Genomic DNA, 23,453 nt, shown 5'->3' on the forward strand with positions numbered 1-23,453 from the left:
GCCTAACATATACTCGTGCTATTGGTTGATAACATTAAGATAAGGGAAGGATTTTACATGGCCAAGAGTCCAAGACCAATCCCAGTCTAACAGAATCCCAATATCTAGGGATGAAGCACAGGAATCTGTTCTGTAAAGAAGTCCCCCGATTATTCTGGTGTTAAACTAGAAAAGCCCACTGGGCTCATTCATTCCTCCACAGCCTTCAAGCTAACTCCCACCATGTTACACCTTCATACTCAGCATGTCAGGCAATCAGCTCCAGCCCAACACTTGGGACCCCCCAGTCATGACTTGCTAAGAAACAATCACATCCCTCTTGCTATAATTCAAGCTTCTATTCAGCATTCAGGGCCAATGTCAGCTACCCGTCTTGCACACTATACTAATATAGGAAAACATACAAGAGCCATTTGTTTCATACTTTTATAAACATCAAAATTGCAAACAACCCTGATTGGAGAGTTGGACAAGTAAGAATGGTATGACAGTTTTCTGTCTTGGAATTTTACAGATAATGCCTGTGTTCAAGGGCTGTGCTGTACTAAGCAGTGGCTGCTGGCACAGGGAAAGGTGTAATTCTCTCCTGGATTGTAGGAGTTGCAGCTCACACAGAGAGACCTTTATGATGTAGGCCAGTCAGCTTTTATGGACTTCGATGCTATTTGCTTCAGTACCCTTTGAAATGCAGGGTCAGCTCACTGAGCTACATCATGCAATAATAACACATTTTTATAGGAGTAGCTTGTCAGAGCAGCAACAACATGCAATACATAAAACCAATAAACACACCGTGTTACAGATTCTATCCTAGTAAACAGGATAAAGCAATAAAATTGACAGCAGCCATCAAAAAGCTCCCTTTCTGACTTTGTGGGGTGAATTTACTGTTGCTTAAAACAGAGCAGCTGTCACAAAGCCTTAGATCAGTTATGGCGCAGCAAGCTGCATCGCATGGAAGGGAGCGGGCCTGAGAAGGGAAAGCAGGATGGGCAATTATGCTTTGCTAAGGCTTGGGCCCCTTTCACTGTTAGTGTGATGCAATTCACATCAGAGATTTTCTACAGAATGGTTTCGTTTTTCCAAGTTACATATTAAATATTATGGAGGACAGTATGTCTATGGGTTGGTAAATCAGCAATTAGTATTTCCCATCTGCAGCTTAAATCCCTAAGGCAAGAAAGGGCTTACCTGTGACAGAATATGCAGGGACTCAATGGGTTGGTGCTATCTAAGACTGTATTCTTAGAGTGTGGACCTTCCACATTTTACATGGAATCATTTGACTGGGAACCCAGAGCCAACCTTAGTCCAACAGCATCTCAGAATCTGGTGGTGAGGCCTGGGAATCCATTTTGTAAAAACTTCCCTTTGAGATGCCAGTGAAAAACATGTGAGAGGCCCAGGAAACTGTGGCGAGGTCAGGAGCTAAAAGTCAGCGGCATGGGCATGGTGACACAACTAGGAGCTAATAAAGGCTCAGGGATCAGCACATATTAAAAACATATTGAGTCTTGGCTGGGCACGATGGCTCACACCTGTAATCCCAGCGCTTTGGGAGGCCAAGGCGGGCAGATCACTTGAGGTCAGGAGTTTAAGACTAGCCTGACCAACATGGTGAAACCCCATCTCTACTAAAAATACAAAAATTAGCCAGGTGTGGTGGTGGGCGCCTGTAATCCCAGCTACTCGGGAGGCTAAGGCAGGAGAATCGCTGGAACCTGGGAGGCGGAGGTTAGAGTGAGCCAAGATCGCACCATAGCACCCCAGCCTGGGTGACAGAGCAAGACTCGGTTTAAAAAAAAAAAAAAAAATATATATATATATATATATATATATATATAGAGAGAGAGAGAGAGAGAGAGAGAGAGAGAAAGAAAGACTCATTACTATGTCTTCGGCATGTTCTAGGGTATCCTTGGGCAAAGACCCTCTCATAGAGCTTGTATTTGGGAGAAACAAGACAGGACAGACTAATTAAAACAAATGAAGAAGATAATTCCAAACACGGATAAGCATTATAAAGATAATAAAACCAGGTGAGGCATAGAGGTTACTTTGGATTAGCTAGGTCAGAGAAGAACTCCCTGAGAGGAGAAAATATTAGCACTAAAATCTCAAGGAGATGAAGGAACAAGCCATTTGGAGGTCAATGGCAGCGTCTTCCAGGCAAAGGAAAGAGCAAGTGTGAAGGCCTGAAATCCCTGAGCAGGGAAGAGGTTCACCCACTGCTGTTCCCTGCCTTTCCTGCTTTTCCTGGGGGTGAAAAGACAAACGGGATGACCCCCAAGTTTCCACTCTGTTATGATGTTCCACTAGTATGTCCTCAACTTAAGGGCTAATATATTGGTTTGATACATTTTTACTTTGTTAGCCTATCAGAATTTTATAACTACAAGTTACCACCTCTATCTCTACCCTAAAATTGGTTATGGAACAGAATCCAGGCCTTGTTAATGTACCACTTGAGTCCAGGAGCTCCCACCCAGCTTGTCTGGCAATCAACTTCAGAAGATAGAGGCCTGCGTGAGTATGGCCCTTTAGGTCTAAGTCATGACATTGCTCTTTGTCTATCTGCATTCAGTGGTCCAGGCCGCTGTCCATTGCTGATGTGACCTTTACTGACATCCCCAGCCTCAACAGAAACCACTTCTCACTAATCCAGCTTTCCTGTGTTCCCAACAGCTAGCATGCAGGGATGGCTTCTTCCTCATTTTCATGTAAATATGCTATTTCAAATGCTCTCCAAAACAAATAGGCTTTTAAGGGCTAGTCTGAGAACCAAACCACTATTTATTTCACAGATCTTCTGGGAAAGAGGCTTCTAAGAACCAGATGAGAAGAGCATTTTGGATCACAGCCCACCTGCAAGTTAGGATCTGTAACGTAAGAGCCAGAACACCAGATAGGCAGAGAGAGCCTGCTTGGTTTCTGAACTGAGTGAGACAAACATGGAAGAAATTCTAAAGCTTGGGGATGGGTTCTTTTCTTTATAGCCATTCACACCCTAGGGGCATTACAGAGACCTTACAGACCTAAGGATTAAGAAGATTAATGGAGTCTATTTGATACCAAGTTTCATTTCTCAGCCTTTTCTGTTAAATTCATTATGCTTTTCTTTTTTCATTTAAAATAAGCATTGAGACTTTGTCCCCAACTAAGTTTCTCAAATGGCTACATGACTGAGAACCCAGACCCAAGCACAATGCTGTGGCTGGGGTGGGTAGCGGGCTGGCTTCAGTTCTGCCAAATTGTGGGGGCTGATGATCTCCTTTCAGGGGAGGGGTGTGGGGTGCTGGGAGGGATGTCGGTGAGTAGAAGGGGAACGGCCTCCCTGTGGGTGACTCTGGAGCTGGCAGTCCTTGTCCAGCCCCTCCCGCTGCTTCCTCCCACTCTTCCACATGCGGAAAGGGTTCTGTGCCTCTCACAGCAGCATCTGGCCCTCTGGCCTGAGTCGGTTCGGTGTACTTGCCTAGAAGGTTATTTAGCTCTGGAACTCACAGGAGTAAGAAGCTCAGAAAAGCACAGTGAGTCCCTGCCCAGCTCCAGGACCAATCTGAAAATTCTGGTCTGGTCACCAGCAGATGACAGTTCCTTCACTTACAGCAATTTTGCTAAGCACATTTATTTGCTTTCTCTGGAAACCTTCAGCACTAAATGTGTCGGTATTTCCACCTGAGAAGGTTTTTAACTGCAAAAAAGAGCAGAATGGTGAACAATAATAAAAATACTGTGAGAAAGAAAATGCCTATGGCTGTAATCCCACAGGACAGCTTGACATCAGATAGCTTAACTCCCCTTAGAGACGGCGGGTTTGCACACGTGGTCTCCTCCGAGCCTTCAAGTTTGTGCAGGTTTTCTTTGTACCATGTTAAGAAATGAATATTCGAGCAAGTGCAGTCCAGGGGATTGTGACTGAAATTAATGGTGCTCTGCTGGGACAAGATGGGGAGGAGATGGGGTGGGATGATGTTAATGCTGTTGGCAGCCAGATTGAGGTAAATTCCCTTAAAATGACTAACAGAAGCAATGCTGTCACATGTCAGGCTGTTGTGGCTTAAGTCTACATGGCTTATTTTTCCCAAGCCGTGGAATGCTTGCTGGTCTATAGAGAGGAGACCACAGGAGGATAAAATCAGAATCTCCAAGCTGCCCACGGTCTGAAGTAGGTTGGTCTTCATGATAGTCCCATCTTGAAAGTGATTGCCTTTTAAGTTGAGATGCCGGAGATCCGGTAGGCCTGCTAGAAGATGCTGATTGCTGGTATCAAGGAAGCAGTAAGTGAGATTCAGAACCTGCAGGAAATGGAGGTTTTGGAAGGGACTTTGTGGAGCATTAATGTGTAAGCGGGTAAACGCCAAATCCAGGAGTTCTAGCCGAGGACATTCTTTGAATGCCTGACTCTGGAGACCAAGAAGCTCATTGTGGCTCAGGTTTAAGGTTTGCAAGTGGGACAGGTTTCTGAGTTGCAGATTGCAGCAGTCAGAAGCCTCTATGGCATTGTGGCTTAAATCAAGTATCTGAAGGTTTCCTAGTTTCTCCAAACAGCCAACACCAAGGTGAAGTTTCTTCACGTTGCCTCTGACGTAGAGGTGTGTAAGGGAGGGGAAATTGGCAGCACTGATTTGACACAATTGGTCAAAATGATTTACACTGAGAACTAATTTCTTGAGCAAGTTCAGACCCTTAATCCCAGAGGGTAACCCTGCCAAGTGAGTTGCTGTCAGATCCAATTCCTGGATTTGGGTGAAGCACTGAAATGTGGTGGATGAGAAGTCAGAGAAGTGGTGTTTCTGCAGGTTGAGGCTCTCAACAGACATTTCACAGAGTCCCTTGAGCATGGCTGAACTAATGTCTTCGTCATCAATGTCCTCAAATGTTCCCAGCCAGAGAGACTGAGTAGTAGAGTTCTGCAGACCATTGAATATAACAGACAAATTTAGAGTCCCTCCAAAGTTCAAACTTTGGAAGACTATTGAACCAAAAGCCCCAAGCTCAATACCTTTAACATCATTGCCATTGAAGTTCAGGCTTAAGTTGGTGGCCTGCTCCAGAGACCTCATGTCTTCTCTAGAGAGGTAGTGTATAGCATTATTCTGAAAATCCAGTACTTTCAGATTCCGTGCTGGGAAGTCTTTGGGGAACTTAATGGAGGAAATATGGTTGCTTCCAAGATACAAGCTTTCCAAGTTTTCCAGATTGTGCACTGGAATAAACTCGAGATTGGATATTCCCGTTTGGATTAAGAAAAGATGCTTCAGTGACTTGGGCCCATTAAGCGATGTTTCTGCCATGAATATCAAGGGATTTCCAGTTAACACAAGTGTGTTCAATTGATGATGGCTTTGAAAAGTGTCTTCATGTATCCAATTAATCTGGCACCTTGAAAAGATAATTGTATTTAACAATAATTCATTTGCAAAAAGGAAAAATAAAAACCTATACAGTGACACACATTAACAAAGTCATCTTTTGTATCATTCAAAATCAAACATAAGAACTTTCTTCAGTATCAACAGATGGCCTATTGAAGGAATTAATGAGTAGCCTCACTTTTGAACACTCCAATCTAGATTTTTTTCCGGGTATCTCACCCCTTAGATTGAACCCTCAGAGGTTTGTGCCTGTATTCTAATGAACCACACGTCATTTGATTGTGGGCAAAAATCAAACTATTATTTACTGTTTTAAGTAATACAAAATATGTCATATAGAATGCATAATAGATAATATATACTATAAATACGTATATATATATACACAAAAATCTGTGTCATCCCGGGCAAGTTACAACTTTTCTCAACCTCTGTATTTTCATCTGAGAAAACCATCCTGGTATTGCACCTAAAAATACTGGATTACGCACACATACACACACACACACACACACACACAGATGGTCTCCTCCTCTAACCATAAGTTGGATGATAATATGCACCATGGAACCTTACAGTGCTGGTTTTAAAGATGAAGCGGTACTATGGATGTGGACATTCTGTCCACAGAAGCTGAAGTTGAAGGACAAAATAGAAGAAGCAGAACTGCCACAAGGGGTGCAGACTGAAGGTACACACAGAGCCTGTCCCCTCTCTCTTACACACACACACACACACACACACACACACAGAGTACAGTCCTTTCATTTTCTTCCCTTATTTTCTTGTAATACTTCTGTCTACTGGTTCTCAAACACTGGCTCAGCATGTGGAATCCCAATTCCACCACTATAACAAAATAATGGAACTCATTTTCCAATTTGTTGGGGCAGGGGGGAAGTAGATGGTGTGCTTTTCTCCTAGAAATTTTTCTTAAATGTCATTACCCAAAAATAAACTATGCCAAAATTCAGCATAGTTTGGCATCTGATTTAATATAAGATTATTTTCATTTTTGCTATCAGTATTCTTTAGAACTGCTCAAACAGTACTGTTGTTGCAACTAGTTTGAGAGCAATCCACTTTCCTCTCCATTGGTTGATGTTTATTTAAATTACATTTCACCCACACAGAAGTATTTCATAGGGAGGTATAAACATGTAGTATAAGCAGATTGTCCCTGGGCCTCCAAAAAAGGTCCTGCAAATAAATTGAGCACATACTGTACTTTAACTTAGGTAAAATATCAAAAGCACACATACAACTCAGATACATACCTAGTTAAATCCAAAAAGGTAAGATTCATGAGTCTGCTGAAGGTTCCATTGTGAATTGTAGGCAAAAAATTAAAGCTGAATTCCAAAAATTCTGTTGTGTTTGGTAGAGTGTCAGGGATTTCACTGAGACCTAAATTTTCACAGTTATATGTTTTGTTGGCTTCTTTCTGATTGGAGAAACAAAGTAAATTAATATTCGACTTAATAATTTGATTGACTATCTAGCAAAATTATATATGTTTTACCTTCCGAGCAGCAATCGTACTTCTAGTAAGCTTTACCAAATATACACTTGCCAAAAACAAGATGATGAATGAACATTATTAACTGTAGTAATTGTTTTGTAATAGCAAGGTTGACAATAACCAGACTGTTCATCAATATAGGACTACTTGAACAAAACATGGTACATTCACAAAATGGAATCCTTTAAAACTGAAAAAAAAAAAACTCCATATATTGATATGGAGTGACACCCAGGATAGATTTCAAGGTGAAAAAAGCAAACCGCAGAACAATATATGTAGTGTATATAGTATACAGTATGTAGTATAATGTACAGAGTATGCCTTTTGTGTAAGAAAGGTATGTGTGAATTTTCTTATATTTGTTAAAACAAACAATGCAAAAAAACCCAACGACTGATTGCCTTTAAGAAGAGGGAAGAGACCAGACAGAAGAGCAGGGATAGATGTGAGACTTCTCTGAATGCACTTTGTTTTACAGTTTTGATTTTGGTTGAATGGAAATGTTTAATTTCAGTTTGAAACCAACAAATCAACCTTAGATAAGTATCACCAAAATGAGACAATCAAACATTACATACTTTTGGATGTGAGACAATGTGAGGTATGCAGCATTGTCTATGAAGTATTCTTGCCAAGAAAAAAATTAAACTTGAAACTCATTAAGATTTTAGGTTTAACTTCACATCTCAAAGTGATATGTTGGGTTTAAGTGGGACATTCTATAGAACAACTAACTTTGTTTTCTCTCTCTCTCTCTCTCTCTCTCTGTGTGTGTGTGTGTGTGTGAGAGAGAGAGAGAGAGAGAGAATGAGAGAGGAGATAGTGCTTGTTAAAAGACATAGAGATATAAAATTTACTTAAGAGACATAACCATCAAATAATAGAGTAGCCCTCATTTAGAACCTGATCCAAATAAAGCAGTTCAAAAAGGCATTTTATAGACTGTTAGGGAACTTTGAATGAGGACAGAATTCGATGATACTAAGGAATTCTGGATTTTGTTAATGACAGCGGACTTGTGGTTATGTAAAATAAATGTTCTTAGTCTTTTGAGATGCATATTTAAATATTTAGGAGTAAAACGGCATGATGTTGGAATTGGCTTTACAATACTCTGGCAAAAAAGGATGAGAGGAATGTAGAAATGAAGTGAGTAGGCCAAATGCTTATGATTGTTGCATTTTTAGGTTCTTTGTTACTATTTTTGTATATGTTTAACATGTTTTCTTAGCTCAATGCTTAAAAAAACTAGCAGGGTGGCATAGACCTGAGGCCTTGCAATCTTGAAGTATGAATTAATTTTAGATCTCTGGATTTGTAGGCTGCTGATACCAGACGGTAGGCTTTTGGGCACGACCCTATACATAAGTTCCTACACATGAGGTTGTTCCTCATCCTGTGCCCCAGGGTAGTCATGGATTCTGAAGCCTGCCAATCATGTCCTAACACAAGTTATGTGTTGAACTAAGTAGGTAAAAAATGGGAAGTGGTTATTTAGAAGCCTGTAGAACTGTGGTGTCATTATTTATCTGGCTAATGCTTTAAGACAAAGGATAGTAGGGCAAATAGAAAGGTCTGACAGGGCAGGTATGAAAGTCTGATGGAGTATATTTTGCCTGTGGAGTCTCCTTGGAAAGATATAAATGATCTCTAGGGAAAGTTCCTGCTATGCTTTGAATATGTCCTTCAAAGTTCATGTGTCAAAAACTCAATTGCCATTGTAATACTAAGAGGTGAGGCCTTTGGGAGGTGATTGGATCATGAAGTTTCCACACTCATGAATGAATTAATGCTATTATTGCAGAGTGGGTTAGTTATCACGGGACTGGACTCCTGATAAAGGGAGTAAGTTATTGGGAGGCCAAGGCGGGCAGATCACAAGGTCAGGAGTTCGAGACCATCCTGGCCAACATGGTGAAACCCGTCTCTACCAAAAACACAAAAATTAGCTGGGCATGGTGGCGCATGCCTGTAATCCCAGTTACTCGGGAGGCTGAGGCAGGAAAATCACTTGAACCAGGGAGTTGGAGGTTGCAGTGAGCCAAGATCGCGCCACTGCACTCCAGCCTGGCCGCAAAGTGAGACTTCGTCTCAAAAAAAAAAGGGGGGGGGGGTAAGTTAGGCCTCCATTTGCTCTGTCCACATGCTTGCTTTCACCTTCCTCCATGGAATCACGCAGCAAGAAGGCCCTCACCAGATACCAGAGCCAGGCTCTTGGGCTTCCCAGCTCCCAGCTATGAGAAATAAATTACTTTTCTATACAAATTACCCAGGCTGTGGCATTCTGTGATAGCAGCAGGAAACCGACTAAGACAGTGACCTTGGGGGCACAAGAACAAGGACATCCCAGGACCTTGGGCCAGCTCTCAGATCATCTCAGGCTCCAGGTGAGTTAATCCAATCTTCCAGCCCTTGCCTTTCCCTGACACATAGGGGCTCACTAGAAGCCCCACTGAGACTTCCCTGGCCTGGAAAAGATCTACTCTGGTACGGACTCCAGATCAGTGGCTTTTCTCATGCTGAGTTACAAACAGATCTGCTTAGTGGGAAACAGAACTGCACACATCCTGCTTTGCTCTGAAGCAGGAGGCTCTTGAGATGTCACCATTATAACCTCATTTTCTTTCATTCCAATTTCTGTTTAGTGATGCACTTTTTTGTAGCCACAGAACATGCTCATCACAGAAAGTCACCAGTTGTCTTTGATATTGTGACAACATTATGACTGTCACTGATGAAAATGCTTTATTTATATGTCCTTGTAATTTATTCTTCGTTTTATAGACCGAAAGTCCTCCAGGCACTGCCACAAATCCACATAATGTCCTTGAAATGCACGCTTTGCATTTAAAACTTAGATTTAGCTGACTGGTGGGGAAAAAAACCACGTGTTGCCAGACCTATCCTCGGTGCCCATGAATATGGACAACCCAGAGAGAATATGCATGTGCAGCTGCTGCCCCAATAGTTGCAAAGGTGCTGATCAGCTTAGAGGAGACATTTTTCTTTTCTGGTCTCCTTTGGCATAACTGATGTCACATACGGTTGGAGAAAAGGGACTTCCTCAGTTTGTCTCACTCTATTCTGGCCCTACAGCAAAAGGCTCAATGCTGTCATTTCCCTCCTTCTCCTGAATATGTAAGTGCCCATGATACCTAAATTATTCTGTGCCTCAGCCTTTTGTGTGCTTTACTAAGCACTTTACTGCACTAATGTGATGCAGAAGATTGAGAATCCAGGAGGAGTTCTACTAAACCAGTGGCCTGAGTGAGCTCCTTGAAAATAGAAAGCAGGTAAATGAAGCAGCTTGGTTTCAATCCAGTGAAAAACTGATAATGAGTGGATGACGCTACCAAGAGGATCAAGAAGGCCACCATGAGCCTGTGCCATAATATTGAATCATCTCTGGTTAGGTGGAAATGGCAATAGATCCTGTGCCTTTGATTTTTAGGAGAAAGAGGCAAGTGACAAGAAATACAACTGATAAGAGAATTTAGAAACCAAACACATTTTAGAGAATGTCTAGGGCTCAGCATACACGTAGCCCTTCCCTTATAGCTTTTATAATCACAATTGTATCATCAAAATGGCCACGATGATAGAGGCACCAAAGCACCACATGCTCTGGAATTATCTAGGAAGCATTAGATTGTTTTCAGACTATTGTAAGACAGAAAGTACACACACATGCATGCACACACACACACTATTATTCACATTCTTTTTGATTGAGAGTACACTACTGCCATCATGACCCTTAAACCCTAAACACCAAGGTTTATATATCCTAAAATCAAGGATATTATATGACTACAGTGCCATTATGAAATTCAGGATATTTAACATTGATACAATGTTATTATCCAACGTATTGTCTATATCCAAATTTTGACAATTGTCCCATTATTATTCTTTATAGTAATTTTTGTTTTTCCAATCCAGGATCACACATTGCATTTCGTTGTTGTATCTCCTTAGACTCCTTTAATCTGAGACAGTTCCTCAGCCTTTGTCTTTCATGACATGAATGCCTTTTGAAGAATGCAGGCTCATATTTTACAGAATGTCCCAGTTATAGGTTTGTATGTTCCTCGTGATTTGACCCTGGTTGTACATTTTTGGTAGAAATATTGCATTAGTAAGGGTGTGCCATTCTCCCTATCAATATTCAAATGAAACTTTTTGAGCATGAGTTCTGATAGCCAGGGTCCCAGAACAGTAGAATGGTAATGCAACAGAGAGTCAAAGGACAAGATGCAGAGAAGGAACACTGGGTCCCAGCAGACAGCATGGCCACCGCCAGGACCATGTGCTTCTGTTACTTTTTCTGGGCAGACACCCACTACCATTGCAGTTTCTCTGATCTCCACATGACCATTTCCTATAAATCCAGCCTTTTCTTCCTAGAGAAGTCTAGAAATGTGGTCAATTTCCAAAGTCCCTTTCTCACCTCTCTGCTTCTGCTGGCTCCACTGCAGACGGGACTTCTTGATGTGAATTCACACAGTGAGCAGAGCTGTGGCAAGGCCACGTGGTATTCATGACAATTGCCTCATGTCCATCACTATTCTAAGTCAAGGGGCATTCGCTTGGGACCCACTGTGCACTGGGACCTGTGTCATCTGCTTTGTCTCGAGCTCTGTCTCAGAGCTGTGCTCCCAGAGCTACATCTGTATTTGCAATCCCTTTTCCTGCTAGGTATTCATTTGCATTTTTTCAATCAGGCTCTTATTTTCCTCCCTTCTGCTGTATATCTAACTCCCTCTCATCCCGCTGTATTTTCTTTCCTTGCAAGTGTTGAAACATTTTCTAATTTGGAACTCTTTGAATTTCACTCAAGTGTTTATTCTCACCTTTTCGAATTTCTCATCTGCACTTGACACACACAGCAGCCAGCCCCCCATGCATGAGAAGTCTGGGACATTGACCTCTAACCCTTCCTCATTAATCATACCTCCATCCAAGACAGAGCAATTGACTGAGTCAAATCCCAGAGCAACAATTACCCTCTGAAAACAAAACATACACTCCCTAGAGAGCACATCCCTATAACTTCGTTGTCAATCTCATTCCTCCAGGCAAAGGGCATTCCAGTTGCATGCACTTTATTTCCTGTTTGTAAAGTCAGACTGCTTGGGTTCAAATCCTAGCTCTCAACCACCAAGCTGTGTTATCTGAGCCTTCCTTTTCCTCAACTGTAGATTGAGGTTAGGAACTTCACCTTGCAAGTTTACTGTGAGGATTAATGCGATAATGTGTGCCAGCACTAAACAAGAAGAGTTAGTGTTTAACTGGATCATCACAACCTCGCATCACTATCGAAAGCTATTGGGAACCTCTTGTGTCTATGAACTTGGAGTTCACCCCTTGTGTCTATGAACTTGGAGTTCCTTTCAAAAAAGAGCTCTGCAAAACAGTCCCCATCCCACACCTAGGGACTGAATGGCTCACTTCTATCACAGTTTTGAGGGAAAAGGATGGCCAAGCTGAGCTCACTTGAAAAGGGGAGGCATGCCCGCATTCTCAAGTAAATATTTCAAGAGTGCATCTAAAATGATGCCACAATCCAAATCACAGAACACTGAATTCCAGCTGCTCTTTGCATAGTTATCAGCTTCCAAAGACTTGATATGGGTCCTAATATTTTTGTTTAAGTCACACATATACAGGGACACAAACATTCACAGAGAGAGACAGAGAGAGAAAACATGTAGCATTTGACAATGGAATAATCTATGTAGACTATAGGTGTTCATTGTAATAGTCTTAGAACTTGTAGGTAGGTTTGGATATTTTTCCAAACAAAAAGTTTTCTTTAAAAATTAATCTTGACTCCTACTTGTATGCAAAAAACAAAAACAATTTTGATGGATCTAAATGTGAAACCTAGAAATAGAAAATAAATACAAAACAATAAAGCTTCTAGAAGAAACATGGGATAATATCACAGTCTTGAGGTAGGCAAAGATTTCTTAAACAGGACAGAAATGTACTGAAAATACAGGAAAAAAAATAAGTTGAGGTATATTAAAAATAAGAACTTTGGGGCTGGGTGCGGTGGCTCATACCTGTAATCTCAGCTCTTTGGGAGGTCGAGGCAGGCAGATCAGGAGGTCAGGAGATTGAGATCATCCTGGCTAACATAGTGAAACCCCATCTCTACTAAAAATACAAAAAATTAGCCAGGCATGGTGGAGGGTGCCTGTAGTCCCAGCTACTTGGGAGGCTGAGGCAGGAGAACGGCATGACCCTGGGAGGCAGAGCTTGCAGTGAGCTGAGATCGCGCCATTGCACTCCAGCCTGGGTGACAGAGTGAGACTCCATCTCAAAAAAAAAAAAAAAAAGCTTTGGTTCAGCAAATGATACCATTAGGAGAGTGGAAAGGCAAGCCACAGAGTGGGAGAAGGTATTTGCAATCTGATGGAGGACTTATATCTACATTACATAAAGAACTCCTACAAATGAATAAAAAAAAGGCAACCCATGTGAAAATGGGCAAAACACTTCAACAGGCATTTCACACACATAAAAAAGAATATGCAAATGACTGATTAATTAAACAATTTAATTGTTCACCAGGAAAATAAAAATTAACTCCTAGTGAAGTACCAATACCCACCCATCAGCATTGCTAACATTTTAAAAACAAACAATACAAAATGTTAGTGAGGCTGTGGAGCAGTTAGAACTTATGCACATTGCCACAGAGTATAAACTGATAGTAACACTTTGCAAAACTGGCAATATCTATTAAAGTTTGAACATAATGTTTACCCATGATCAAATACATCCACTCCTAGGTATACACCTAATAAACATTTGTACATCTGTTTACTAAAGACATAGACAAGAATGTCCAAAGCAGCATCATTCATAATAGCCAAAAAATTGGAATCAATGCAAATGTCCATTAACAGCAGAATGGATAAATAAATGGTGGCTCACTAATACAACAGAGTAACATTAAGCAATAAAAATGAACAAACGATTGCTGCACACACCAATAAGTCTCACAAATTTAATGTTGAGCAAAAAAAAGGCAGACACAAAAGAGTACACACTGTATGGTCCCATGTACATAAAGTTTAAGACCAGGCAAAACCAGTTTCTGGTGATGTAAACTAGAATACTGGATGGTTTCAGGGGTTAGTGCCAGGGAGCAGGCATGAGATGAGGAGGGCTTCTGAGGTGCTGAGAATGTTCTACATCTTGATCTGTGTGCTAGTTACATGGATGTGCTCACGTGGTGAAAACTCGTTTAACTGCACACCTATGACTTGTGAACTTTTCTATATGTATGTTTTACTTCAACAAAAAGTTTATTAAGCTCAAAACAAAGCCAGACAAAAACTATTTTTAGGCTAGGGCTTATAAACAAGTGTGAACTGAAAGAGCCAGCCAATCCTTCAAACTGAACCCTTTGTTAGGCCTTTCTTGCATTGTTATAAAGAAATACCCTGCATTGGCCAGGCGCCGTGGCTCACGCCTGTAATCCCAGCACTTTGGGAGGCCAAGGCAGGCAGATCACGAGGTCAGGAAATCGAGACCACCCTGGCTGACACAGTGAAACCCCGTCTCTACTAAAACTACAAAAAATTAGCCCGGCGTGGTGGTGGGTGCCTGCAGTTCCAGCTGCTCGGGAGGCTGAGGCAGGAGAATGGCATGAACCCGGGAGGCGGAGCTTGCAGTGAGCCGAGATTGGGCCACTGCACTCCAGCCTGGGCGACAGAGTAAGACTCCGTCTAAAAAAAGAAAAAATAAATAAAAAATGAAAAAATAAATAAAAATAAAAAAAAGACAGGAAGAAAAAAATACCTGGTACTGCGTAATTTATAAAGAAAACAGGTCTAAATTGGCTCACTGTTCTGCAGGCTCTACAGGAAGCACCGTGCTGGTGGTATCTGCTTGGCTTCTGGGGAGGATCTGAGACACAATCATAGCAGAAGGCGGAGGCGGAGGAGGCACGCTGCATGGTGAAAGCAGGAGAAAGAGAATGACAGGGGAGGTGTCACTCTTTTCAATGACCATCACCAAGAAAGCACCAAGCTGTGACGGAGCTGCCCCCACACACCTCCCACCAGGCCCTACCTCCACCACTGGGGATTACAGTTCAACATGAGATCTGGGCAGGGACACAGATCCAAACTATATCAGATCCCAAGTGGCGAACTGGGCCTAAATTTTAAATAGAGCCAAGAAGCCACTTGCTGACTAGAGGTCACACATGTACTCTGAATTTCTGAAAATTTCCAGCTCTGTTTAATTTTGGAACGTTCAGATCTCATCTGAACCAACCAATCAGGGCTCAGCTTTATCAACCAGTCAGGAGCGAGCTGCACCAACAGATCAGAACTAAGCAAGTTTGAATCCTTCTGCTGCATAAATGAATCTGACTGGGAACCTGAGTGGCAAATTTCTCTCTATGGAAGCCAAGTTCCTCATTTGTTCTCTGGAATGCACCATACAAAAGCTACGTGTCAAAGGCCGTGTCTCTCCAGTTTGCGAACTGTTCATTGGAATACAGTCTCGTTCCTCAGATTCTTCTTCAGAGAACTTTTGTTCACAGGCTTAATAGGGTAATGGTGGTCACATGAACATGCAGACGCTGTGTGGTTAACAATGCATGACCTGAAGGGGGAAGAAGAAAAGAGGAAACAAAAGAAAAAGAGGAAACAAAAGAAAAAGAGAAACAAAAGAAAACGGGGTAATTTACGTTTGAAAAAGGGCCAAACCCTTAAGTCAAAGGCAAGAGTTTATTCTTTTAGCCAGCCCTCCTTTTATCCCTTGCCAGCAGCCTGGAAAGTTCCAGACTCTCAGGAATAAGTTCCATGTGTCTTTGCATCCCCCAGCTCCCTCCTTGGTATCCACACAGTAGCAAGAGCTTCCTAAACAGCCTTAGAGTCTTGTTCTTGAGAACTCACACATGATAGATGAAACAAAAGAAAATACAGATCTGATCCTAATTGAATAGTTCACAAAGTCATTTAAAATCAGACTTCTTTCAGAGGGAGGGCTGCAGGAAGGTTGTTGTATTGGAAGGTTTCAGTTTCATCTGGCTTATCCAAAAAGGAAAGACTTCGCTGCCACACAGGACTAAGGCTTGCAGGCCCTAGAACCCTGAGCACCACTCCTGAGACATGAATAGCACTGAAGGCCACAGAACAGGCAGCCAAAGGACTCGGGGGCCTCCCCCTGATGCAAGGATTTCAGAGTTAAACATATAGGTATATAAGAGTGGGGCATTTAAAAGAGCCTGCTTCCCAATGAGCTGAAAATAAATGGTGATGTTATCCTATCAGAGGCTGTTGCCTGGAAGTGATAACCTGTGTTCCTGATCACTGAGGGGATGGTGTCCTCATTCCTACCCACTTGTCATGCCTCCCAAAGGTCTGTATGACATTGACCTGAAACCACCTTTGCAAAATTATGACAGCAAGAGAAATATGACATAGGTGACTCCATCTTTCTTCTAACCTCCAGTTTCTCCTTGGTCATTCCTGGGTATAGACCAAGCTGAATTTGGGACAAATTTAGTTTATAGTTTAACCTTAAAGCAAGGATGATAATAACCCTTCTTAAAACAAAAGCACATTTTTAAAGCTAAAGAAAGGTTAGGATTTTGAGAGGGGCTTGAATTTGCCTAAGGTGTTGGCATAGTTACTCCTTACTGTGCAGGAGTCATGTGGCCAAAGATCACGAGATTTGTGACTTCCCCAATTACTCCTATAGATAACATCACTATTATAGAATCTAAGACTTCTTTTGAGATATCTTTCAAACTAACCCCACCCAGACTTCTGACCCAACCCATCCTGTGGCCTCACCCAGAGGTGGACTCAGAACTGAGGACCGTTTTCCAAAACCTTATGACTTCTTCCCCAACCAGTCAACATTTGCCATTCCCGTGTGCCCTGCCCACCAAACTATCCTTGAAACTCCTAATCTCCAAAACTTTGGAGTGATTGATTTGAGTAATAGCTCTGTCTCCCACCTGGCATGGCCAGTCTGGCATCAATTAAACTTTCTTTACTTCAGTGCCATAGTCTCAGTGGATTGATTTTGTCTGTGCAGTGGGCAGGAAGAACTCGTCGGCAATTACAGACCTTCCAACCTGAAGGATGAGGGGACAGCCTTCTGGGGCTGATAGAAACGTCTTACTCTTCCCATTCTGTTATGAGCTGAATTTTCTCTCCCCCACCACCAAATTCATGTTGAAATCCTAACCTCCAGGACCTCAGAATGTGACTGTATTTAGAGACATGGCCTTTAAAGAGGTCATTAAGGGAAGCTGAGGTCATGTAGGTGGGCCCTGATCCAATCTGACTGGAGACCTTAAAAGATGAGGAAATTTGGACAGACAAAAAGACACCAGGGACACTCATGCACACAGGAAAGGCCATGAGAGGACAAAGAGAGGAGATGGCCATCTGCATGCCAGGGAGCAAGGGTGCAGAAGAAGCAAACTCCGCCAACACTTTGATCTTAAAATTCCAGCCTCCAGACTGTGAGACAATCCATTTCTCCTGTTTAAGTCACTCAGTCTATGGTATTCGGGTTTTTTGGTTTGTTTTTGTTTTTTGGTGTATTTGTTTGTTTTGAGACAGAGTCTTGCTCTGTGACTCAGGCTGGAGTGCAGTGGCACAATCACGGCTCACTGCAACCTCTGCCTCCCGGGTTTGAGTGATTCTCCTGCCTCAGCCTCCCAAGTAGTTGGGATTACAGGCATCTGCCACCACGCCCAGCTAATATTTGTATTTTTAGTACAGATGGGGTTTTGCCATGTTGCCCGGGCTGGTCTTGAACTCCCAGTTTCAAGGCATCCACCAACCTTGGCCTCCCAGAGTGCTGGGATTATAGGCGTGAGCCACCACACCCTGCCCAGTCTGTGGCATTTGTTATGACAGCCCAATCTAACCAACACGCACCTTCCCAGCCTTTGTTTCTCGTGGGCATGATGCCTCCTCTTGGCCTGCTGCTAATTCCATCCTAATGCCAGACTCACAAGGCTCTGCTCACCCAGCTCTGAGCCTTACCCCAGCGCTGGCTTTGCTCTGCTCTTCTGATCCTCTGACCTCCTTCTAGTCCTGCCCCAGGGCACCTCCACATCTGGCTACTCCTGGCTCTCTTGTTCTTCTTCTTCTTCTTTTTTTTTGGACGGAGTCTCACTCTGTCGCCCAAGCTGGAGTGCTGTGGCGCGATCTCAGCTCACTGCAAGCCACAGGCGCCCGCCACCACACCCGGCTAATTTTTTGTGTTTTTAGTAGAGACGGAGTTTCACCGTGTTAGCCAGGATGGTCTTGATCTCTTGACCTCGTGATCCACCCCACTTGGACTCCCAAAGTGCTGGGATTACAGGGCTGAGCCACAACGCCCGACCATGGCTCTTACTCTTCTTTTAACCTCAACCCAGACCAGCAGCTCACCAAGCCACCAAGACTCACGGTCCCTCCTGTATGTAGCCCTTGTCTGACAGACCATGTGGTATTGGACACTTGTGGGGTCAGAGAAAGCGGGAGGAAGTTTGAAGAATTTCAGAGGATGGCAAGAGACGGAGGTCCTTCTCCTTTCTCTCTCACCACCCCCTCCAAGAACTTCCCACAGGTTGATAAATATTGCTGTGGTCCAAAACAGAAGGTGCAATTTGGCTCTATTCTCAGATTTTCCTCCTGTGGGTTAGTAAAACAGATGGAGGGCTGTCCAAGTCGAGGAGAAAGCCAGACTCATTCAGAGTGATCTTTTCAATGCTCAAAAACCTGGCACAGGCCTGTCTTTACTAATTCTCACCCTGAGAGCCAGGAGACCAAAGGACTCATTGGGATAGTGGCCATGTGAGCGTGGGGATGTTAAACCAACAACTCCCCAAGGCTGAGGCAGGTTTAGGGTCTGCTTTGTGCACAGAGACCCTATTAATATCTGATGACCCACTTGGGATTATTTGGGTGGAATTGTTTGAAGAGGAGAAAAATTCTCATTGCTTCCTATTAAGATGCCACCAGATGATCCCCTGGCTGAGTTCTTTGGCACCTTTCTCACAGTAATGAAAAAATTATATATATACCTCATTTCCTTTTTAAAGACCCTGGATATTGGGATGCCAAGGTTCAGATTGAACTGCATGCTAAATCTCAAAATTTTCAGTTTAATCTGCATGAAGACAAACAGTTTGGACTCACCTCAATGCACATCTGATCCAAGGAGGTGATGACTTTACAGCCGGCAGAAAACAGCACCACCCAAAAGAAGCAGCTGACGTCAAACGCCATCACAGGACTGGTGCAATCCTAGCTTGGTGGGTTTACCCAATGCTTGGAGCTGAGAAATGGAATCAAACTATGAAGGCCCTGGCAATTTGGCAGCCAGGGAGGTACTCAGAAGGGTGATCTTGGAACAAGAAATGCTGTTGACTGCTCAGCATTCTGTGGCTCTGTGCTGAAAAAAAAAAGGAAGTCCCTTTTGCATACCACCCATCTTTGCCAAAAATAACTGAGGACCCAGCCCCAGAATGGCCCATTGCATTTCCTGGCACTGAACATGAATCAGTTGTGCAGTCCTTTTGGGCTGATCACACAGACTTTCGTTGTGATGGTTCCAATTGACTTTATGCCAACTTCAAGTATTTGGCCAACTCCAACAGCTTCTGGTCCTTTTCCCCGAGAGAGGCTGTGGAAGCTCTTCTCACCAAGGAGGCCACTTTCTCAGTTTTCCTAGGTGAGTGAATAGAAGAGGTGTCAGAGAACATGGAAAGGCAGAGCACTCTGTGGGGGCAGGTTGAAGAAATGAGCCTTTCAGTGGCACCTGCTGAGCTGGGAACTGGAGCACAAGGGAGCAGGCTTGAGAGTATATCTGTTCCTTGAGCCTCAGCTGCTGCCTTGGCCACCTCGTCCATCCCCACCTCTGGTCTTCGTATAGGAGGAAGATTACTTCATCTCTTGACCTGGCGGTTCAGACTTGTTAAAGCAGTTGGGGTGAACTCCTCTCTTGTTCCCTCCTAACCTGGTCTGGGGAAGTAGGGGACACTGCCATGGATAGAGCAGCCTGGCTAAAGGAGGGCAGAGTTAGGGATGCCAGCCTTGGCACTATTCTTAGAAATAGCTTTGAAGCAGGATTGCAATTACTCTTATTATGGAGCAAGATGTGGCAATGATTAAAGAAAGCCAAAGTTCAAACATTCCTTAATAGGCTGCATTTAGTTACCTGTTCTGTCTGTTCTTCAGCCCTCTGGTATGCAGGATATATTTGGTGTTGCTGTTCTCCCACTCCATTTCCAAGAGCCAAGTTCTTAGTATCAGAGTTCACAATGACTTTACTACTACTACTACTACTACTACTACTACTACTACTACTACTACTACTATTACTACCACCACCACCACCTCTACTGTATTACTATGATGAAGCAAATGACTATAGTATCTGCCATTTATTGAGCTCTTACTGTGTGTCATATACTGGGTCAGGTTTAATTTTTTTTTTTTTTGCTGCATTTTCCTATCCTTGACTGTTTCCACATGTTCTATAAAAGAGATGTTATTGTTTCCCTCATTTTATAGATATAGAAACTGATGCTTAAGAGAAATTAAATGATCTCTCCAAGTCACACAATTAGAGAGTGGTGGATTAGGGCTTCAGATCCAGAAAATCTCACTGCAGAGATTGTGCTACCACTCTTCATGGTTTAAGAAAGGACTTTGCCTCCTGAAGGAGCTGAAGAGTAGATGAGGTGAAGAATGTTGTTCATCTGGAGATTTCAGAGAAGATGCTAAAAAGCAGAGGGGATTGGAGGAAATATGTACTTGGCACTCTGCTAGGCCTGCTACGCATATTTGGGCTTTCCCTGGTCACCCTTAAAATGTCATCTTCATCAACAAAATCATCTCTGAAGATGCTATCAGCAAGACACAGTCTTAAGCAAACCCAGACCAATGACAGACCACCTTGCTTCAAATAAGACATCCATCAGTGTGCAATGGGAAGAGCTGAGGACTGGGAAGAGTCTAGTGCTAGACCACAGATCCTTGCTTACCAACTGAGTGACCTTGGGCAAGTCATTTCACTTCTCTAAGTCTGTTTTCCCATCTGAAAAACAAGAATTATAATTCCTGTTCTGCTTACATCATAGGGTAATTATGAGGATCAAATAGGATCATGTATGTGAAAATGCTCTCCTTACCTTAAAGTCCCACATAAACATGCAGAATGTGAGGCAAAGATTGAGTAACGAATTCTGATGTCATGTAAATATCACTCTCAGGAAATTATCTCCTGCCCCAGAGATGTTGAAAGGCATATTACTTTCCTTCTTAAAGAAAGGTCTGGTGGCTCAGTTAAGGCCATCAGATTTTGTCATTTTCTGAGGCTATATCATTTGCATATGATTTGCATGTGTTTGCATAATGAATTCAAAAGACTCACTGCAAGTATATAAGAGTGAAATAAAATGAATGAATATGAGTGACCTTCTGCCACAGCATTCAAATCACATATTCAGGGCATACTACCCTGAAATATGAAATAGATTAAAATTTAAACTATTGCAAACAGATGAGAAGATAAGTTTTAGAGTTTAGAGGCAAGAATGAAACTCTTATTTGGATATATCCAGAATTTGGATATAAAGAATCACATTCTCTTACAGGTCACCCCATCCAAATGATTTTCATGCCTGAATTCTCTCCTATACACCCCTTAAATCACCCCTCTCTGTAGACAAAAACATACTCTCTGAATTATTTTTCAGTCTATTCTGAAATGCTTCAGGTGACAGAAAACTCATCGTCCCCTCCCCCCCAATGGTTTTGGCCAATTTTGACTGTTTAAAAGGTTTTATCTTATATTGAACTGTTAAAGTCTCCTTTGGCTAACAGAGTAAGTTCAAGGCCTTTTCTACCTTCAAGTATTTGAAAATAGCTACCATGTCCCTGAATCTTTCCCTTTCTAGGTTAAAAATCTCTAGTTCCTCAAACTATGTAATAAATTCATGTATTACAACCCCTAGCAAGCTGTTTATCTAAATGTTTTCCCAATTGCCCAAGAAAAGCACTGACTTGAATTTTAATCCTAGCTTTGCCACTCACTGGTTGTGTGTCACTGGGACAGTCTCTCAGTCTCAATTTACTTATCTGCAAAATGATGGAGTTGAACTAGCTTATCAACAAGGTACTTCTTTATTTAATACTCCATTACTCTATTTCAAAACTATGATTTCCAATTTAGTTTTGTAACAGAGTTTTTGGCTTGAGCCAATAATATTGAGTTACACTTAATTTTTGTTAATAATCTGCTCTTTCTTTTTTCCAAGTAGTCTCACATCTTCTTGGCAAACAAAAATTCCAGAGAGAAGTTTGGCTGGGTGATGGACACCGTGATTTCTGCAATCCCAGTTGACTCACAATGCCATTAAGGGATTGAACTGCCATCACCCATGCTGAGAAACAGTTCTTGCAGAGATATGAAGAGGGAGAAGAGAACATGAGAAAAGGCACCAGAAATGTGCCTTTTATTTCTACTGATCAGCATCCATGTCAGTGAGGAAACAACAGACTGTGGACCCCAGAAATTTTCAAAAGTTCAAGCATCCTTATATTAGGTATTAACATATATTACATACAAATCCCAAATCATTGTTTTTGTTGTTGTGCTGTCTTTTATTCTACTACATTTGCATGCAGTTCATCCCTTGTGGTCAGCTGTCTCCCTATGGGTGACCCCATAGAACTATCCAATTTCCTGTCTGGTAAGGCCCATACATTCCCTTCCTTTTTGCCATGTATTTATAATCTGGGAGTGATTTGGGGTTCTAGGATACCTTATTTGGCTCTTCAAGCTCTTTCCTGGTGATAACTCAAAGGCTAATGTACTTTCTTTCTTTTTTTTTTTTTTGAGACGGAGTCTCACTCTGTCACCCAGGCTGGAGTGCAGTGGTGTGATCTTGGCTCACTGCAAACTCCGCCTCCCGGATTCATGCCATTCTCCTGCCTCAGCATCCCCAGCAGCTGGGACTACAGGCACACGGCGCCAAGCCTGGCTAATTTTCTGTATTTTTAGTAGAGATGGGGTTTTACCATTCACAGCATGGTCTTGATCTCCTGACCTTGTGATCCACCCGCCTCGGCCTCCCAAAGTGCTGGGATTACAGGCGTGAGCCCCTGCGCCCAGCCAACTAATGTACTTTCTTTCAAGGACGTGCAAACCAGAATATGCTTTTGTGATCTAAGTTTAGCAAAAAGCTAGATGTTTTTAAAATAATTTCATTAGGGAATTAAAACAATAATTTATATTATATCTTATAGGCACCAGTTGGTAGTAAAATGACCTATATTTTTCCCCTCTGTACGTTTAGTTGTAGTTCTGCTTTTTGTTCAAGCCTACTTTAGTACATTCCTGCCTCCAGATGGTTAAGTTTATTTGCATCTAAAATTTAACGTGAATATTTTAAATATTGTATGGCAATTTTACTCTTTATTGTTATATTTCCCAATGTATGCTTGTTTATTTTATTTTATTATTGTTATTTTTTCAGACGAAGTCTTGCTCTGTCACCCCGGCTGGAGTGC

General features: G+C 42.3%; 1 protein-coding gene across 4 annotated transcripts; it reads right to left on the reverse strand.

Moving 5' to 3' along the window:
- Window positions 1-412: 412 nt before the first annotated feature.
- Window positions 413-19,327, reverse strand: CD180 (CD180 molecule). Of its 4 annotated transcripts, none has more exons than XM_021939405.2 (4): window positions 19,074-19,327; window positions 14,762-14,866; window positions 6,653-6,819; window positions 2,773-5,382 (listed from the first exon to the last, which is right to left on the reverse strand). In XM_021939405.2, the coding sequence occupies exons 1-4, from the start codon at window positions 19,161-19,163 to the stop codon at window positions 3,654-3,656; spliced, it is 2,091 nt and encodes a 696-aa protein (XP_021795097.2). In that variant the 5' UTR covers window positions 19,164-19,327; the 3' UTR covers window positions 2,773-3,653. The 4 variants fall into 4 exon arrangements, with proteins under 4 accessions (XP_003899802.1, XP_021795097.2, XP_021795098.2 ...); XM_021939406.2 differs by having other exon boundaries at window positions 14,762-15,528; XM_003899753.5 differs by lacking the exon at window positions 14,762-14,866 and having other exon boundaries at window positions 413-5,382; window positions 19,074-19,325.
- Window positions 19,328-23,453: the final 4,126 nt, after the last annotated feature.

The sequence above is a fragment of the Papio anubis genome, chromosome 5, assembly GCF_008728515.1.
Source record: "Papio anubis isolate 15944 chromosome 5, Panubis1.0, whole genome shotgun sequence".
Lineage (NCBI taxonomy): Eukaryota > Metazoa > Chordata > Mammalia > Primates > Cercopithecidae > Papio > Papio anubis.

Bases quoted from the DNA above. Each gene is read 5' to 3' on its own strand.
- CD180 (XM_021939405.2), bottom strand. From the start codon at position 19,163: ATGGCGTTTGACGTCAGCTGCTTCTTTTGGGTGGTGCTGTTTTCTGCC. The intron at 14,867-19,073 runs GTGAGTCCAAAC...TTCACCATGCAG, and splicing joins TGGATCAGATGTGCATTGAG to CGTGCCTCCTCCGCCTCCGC. The intron at 6,820-14,761 runs GTGAGCCAATTT...TTCTCCAATCAG, and splicing joins CCTGTAGAGCCTGCAGAACA to AAAGAAGCCAACAAAACATA.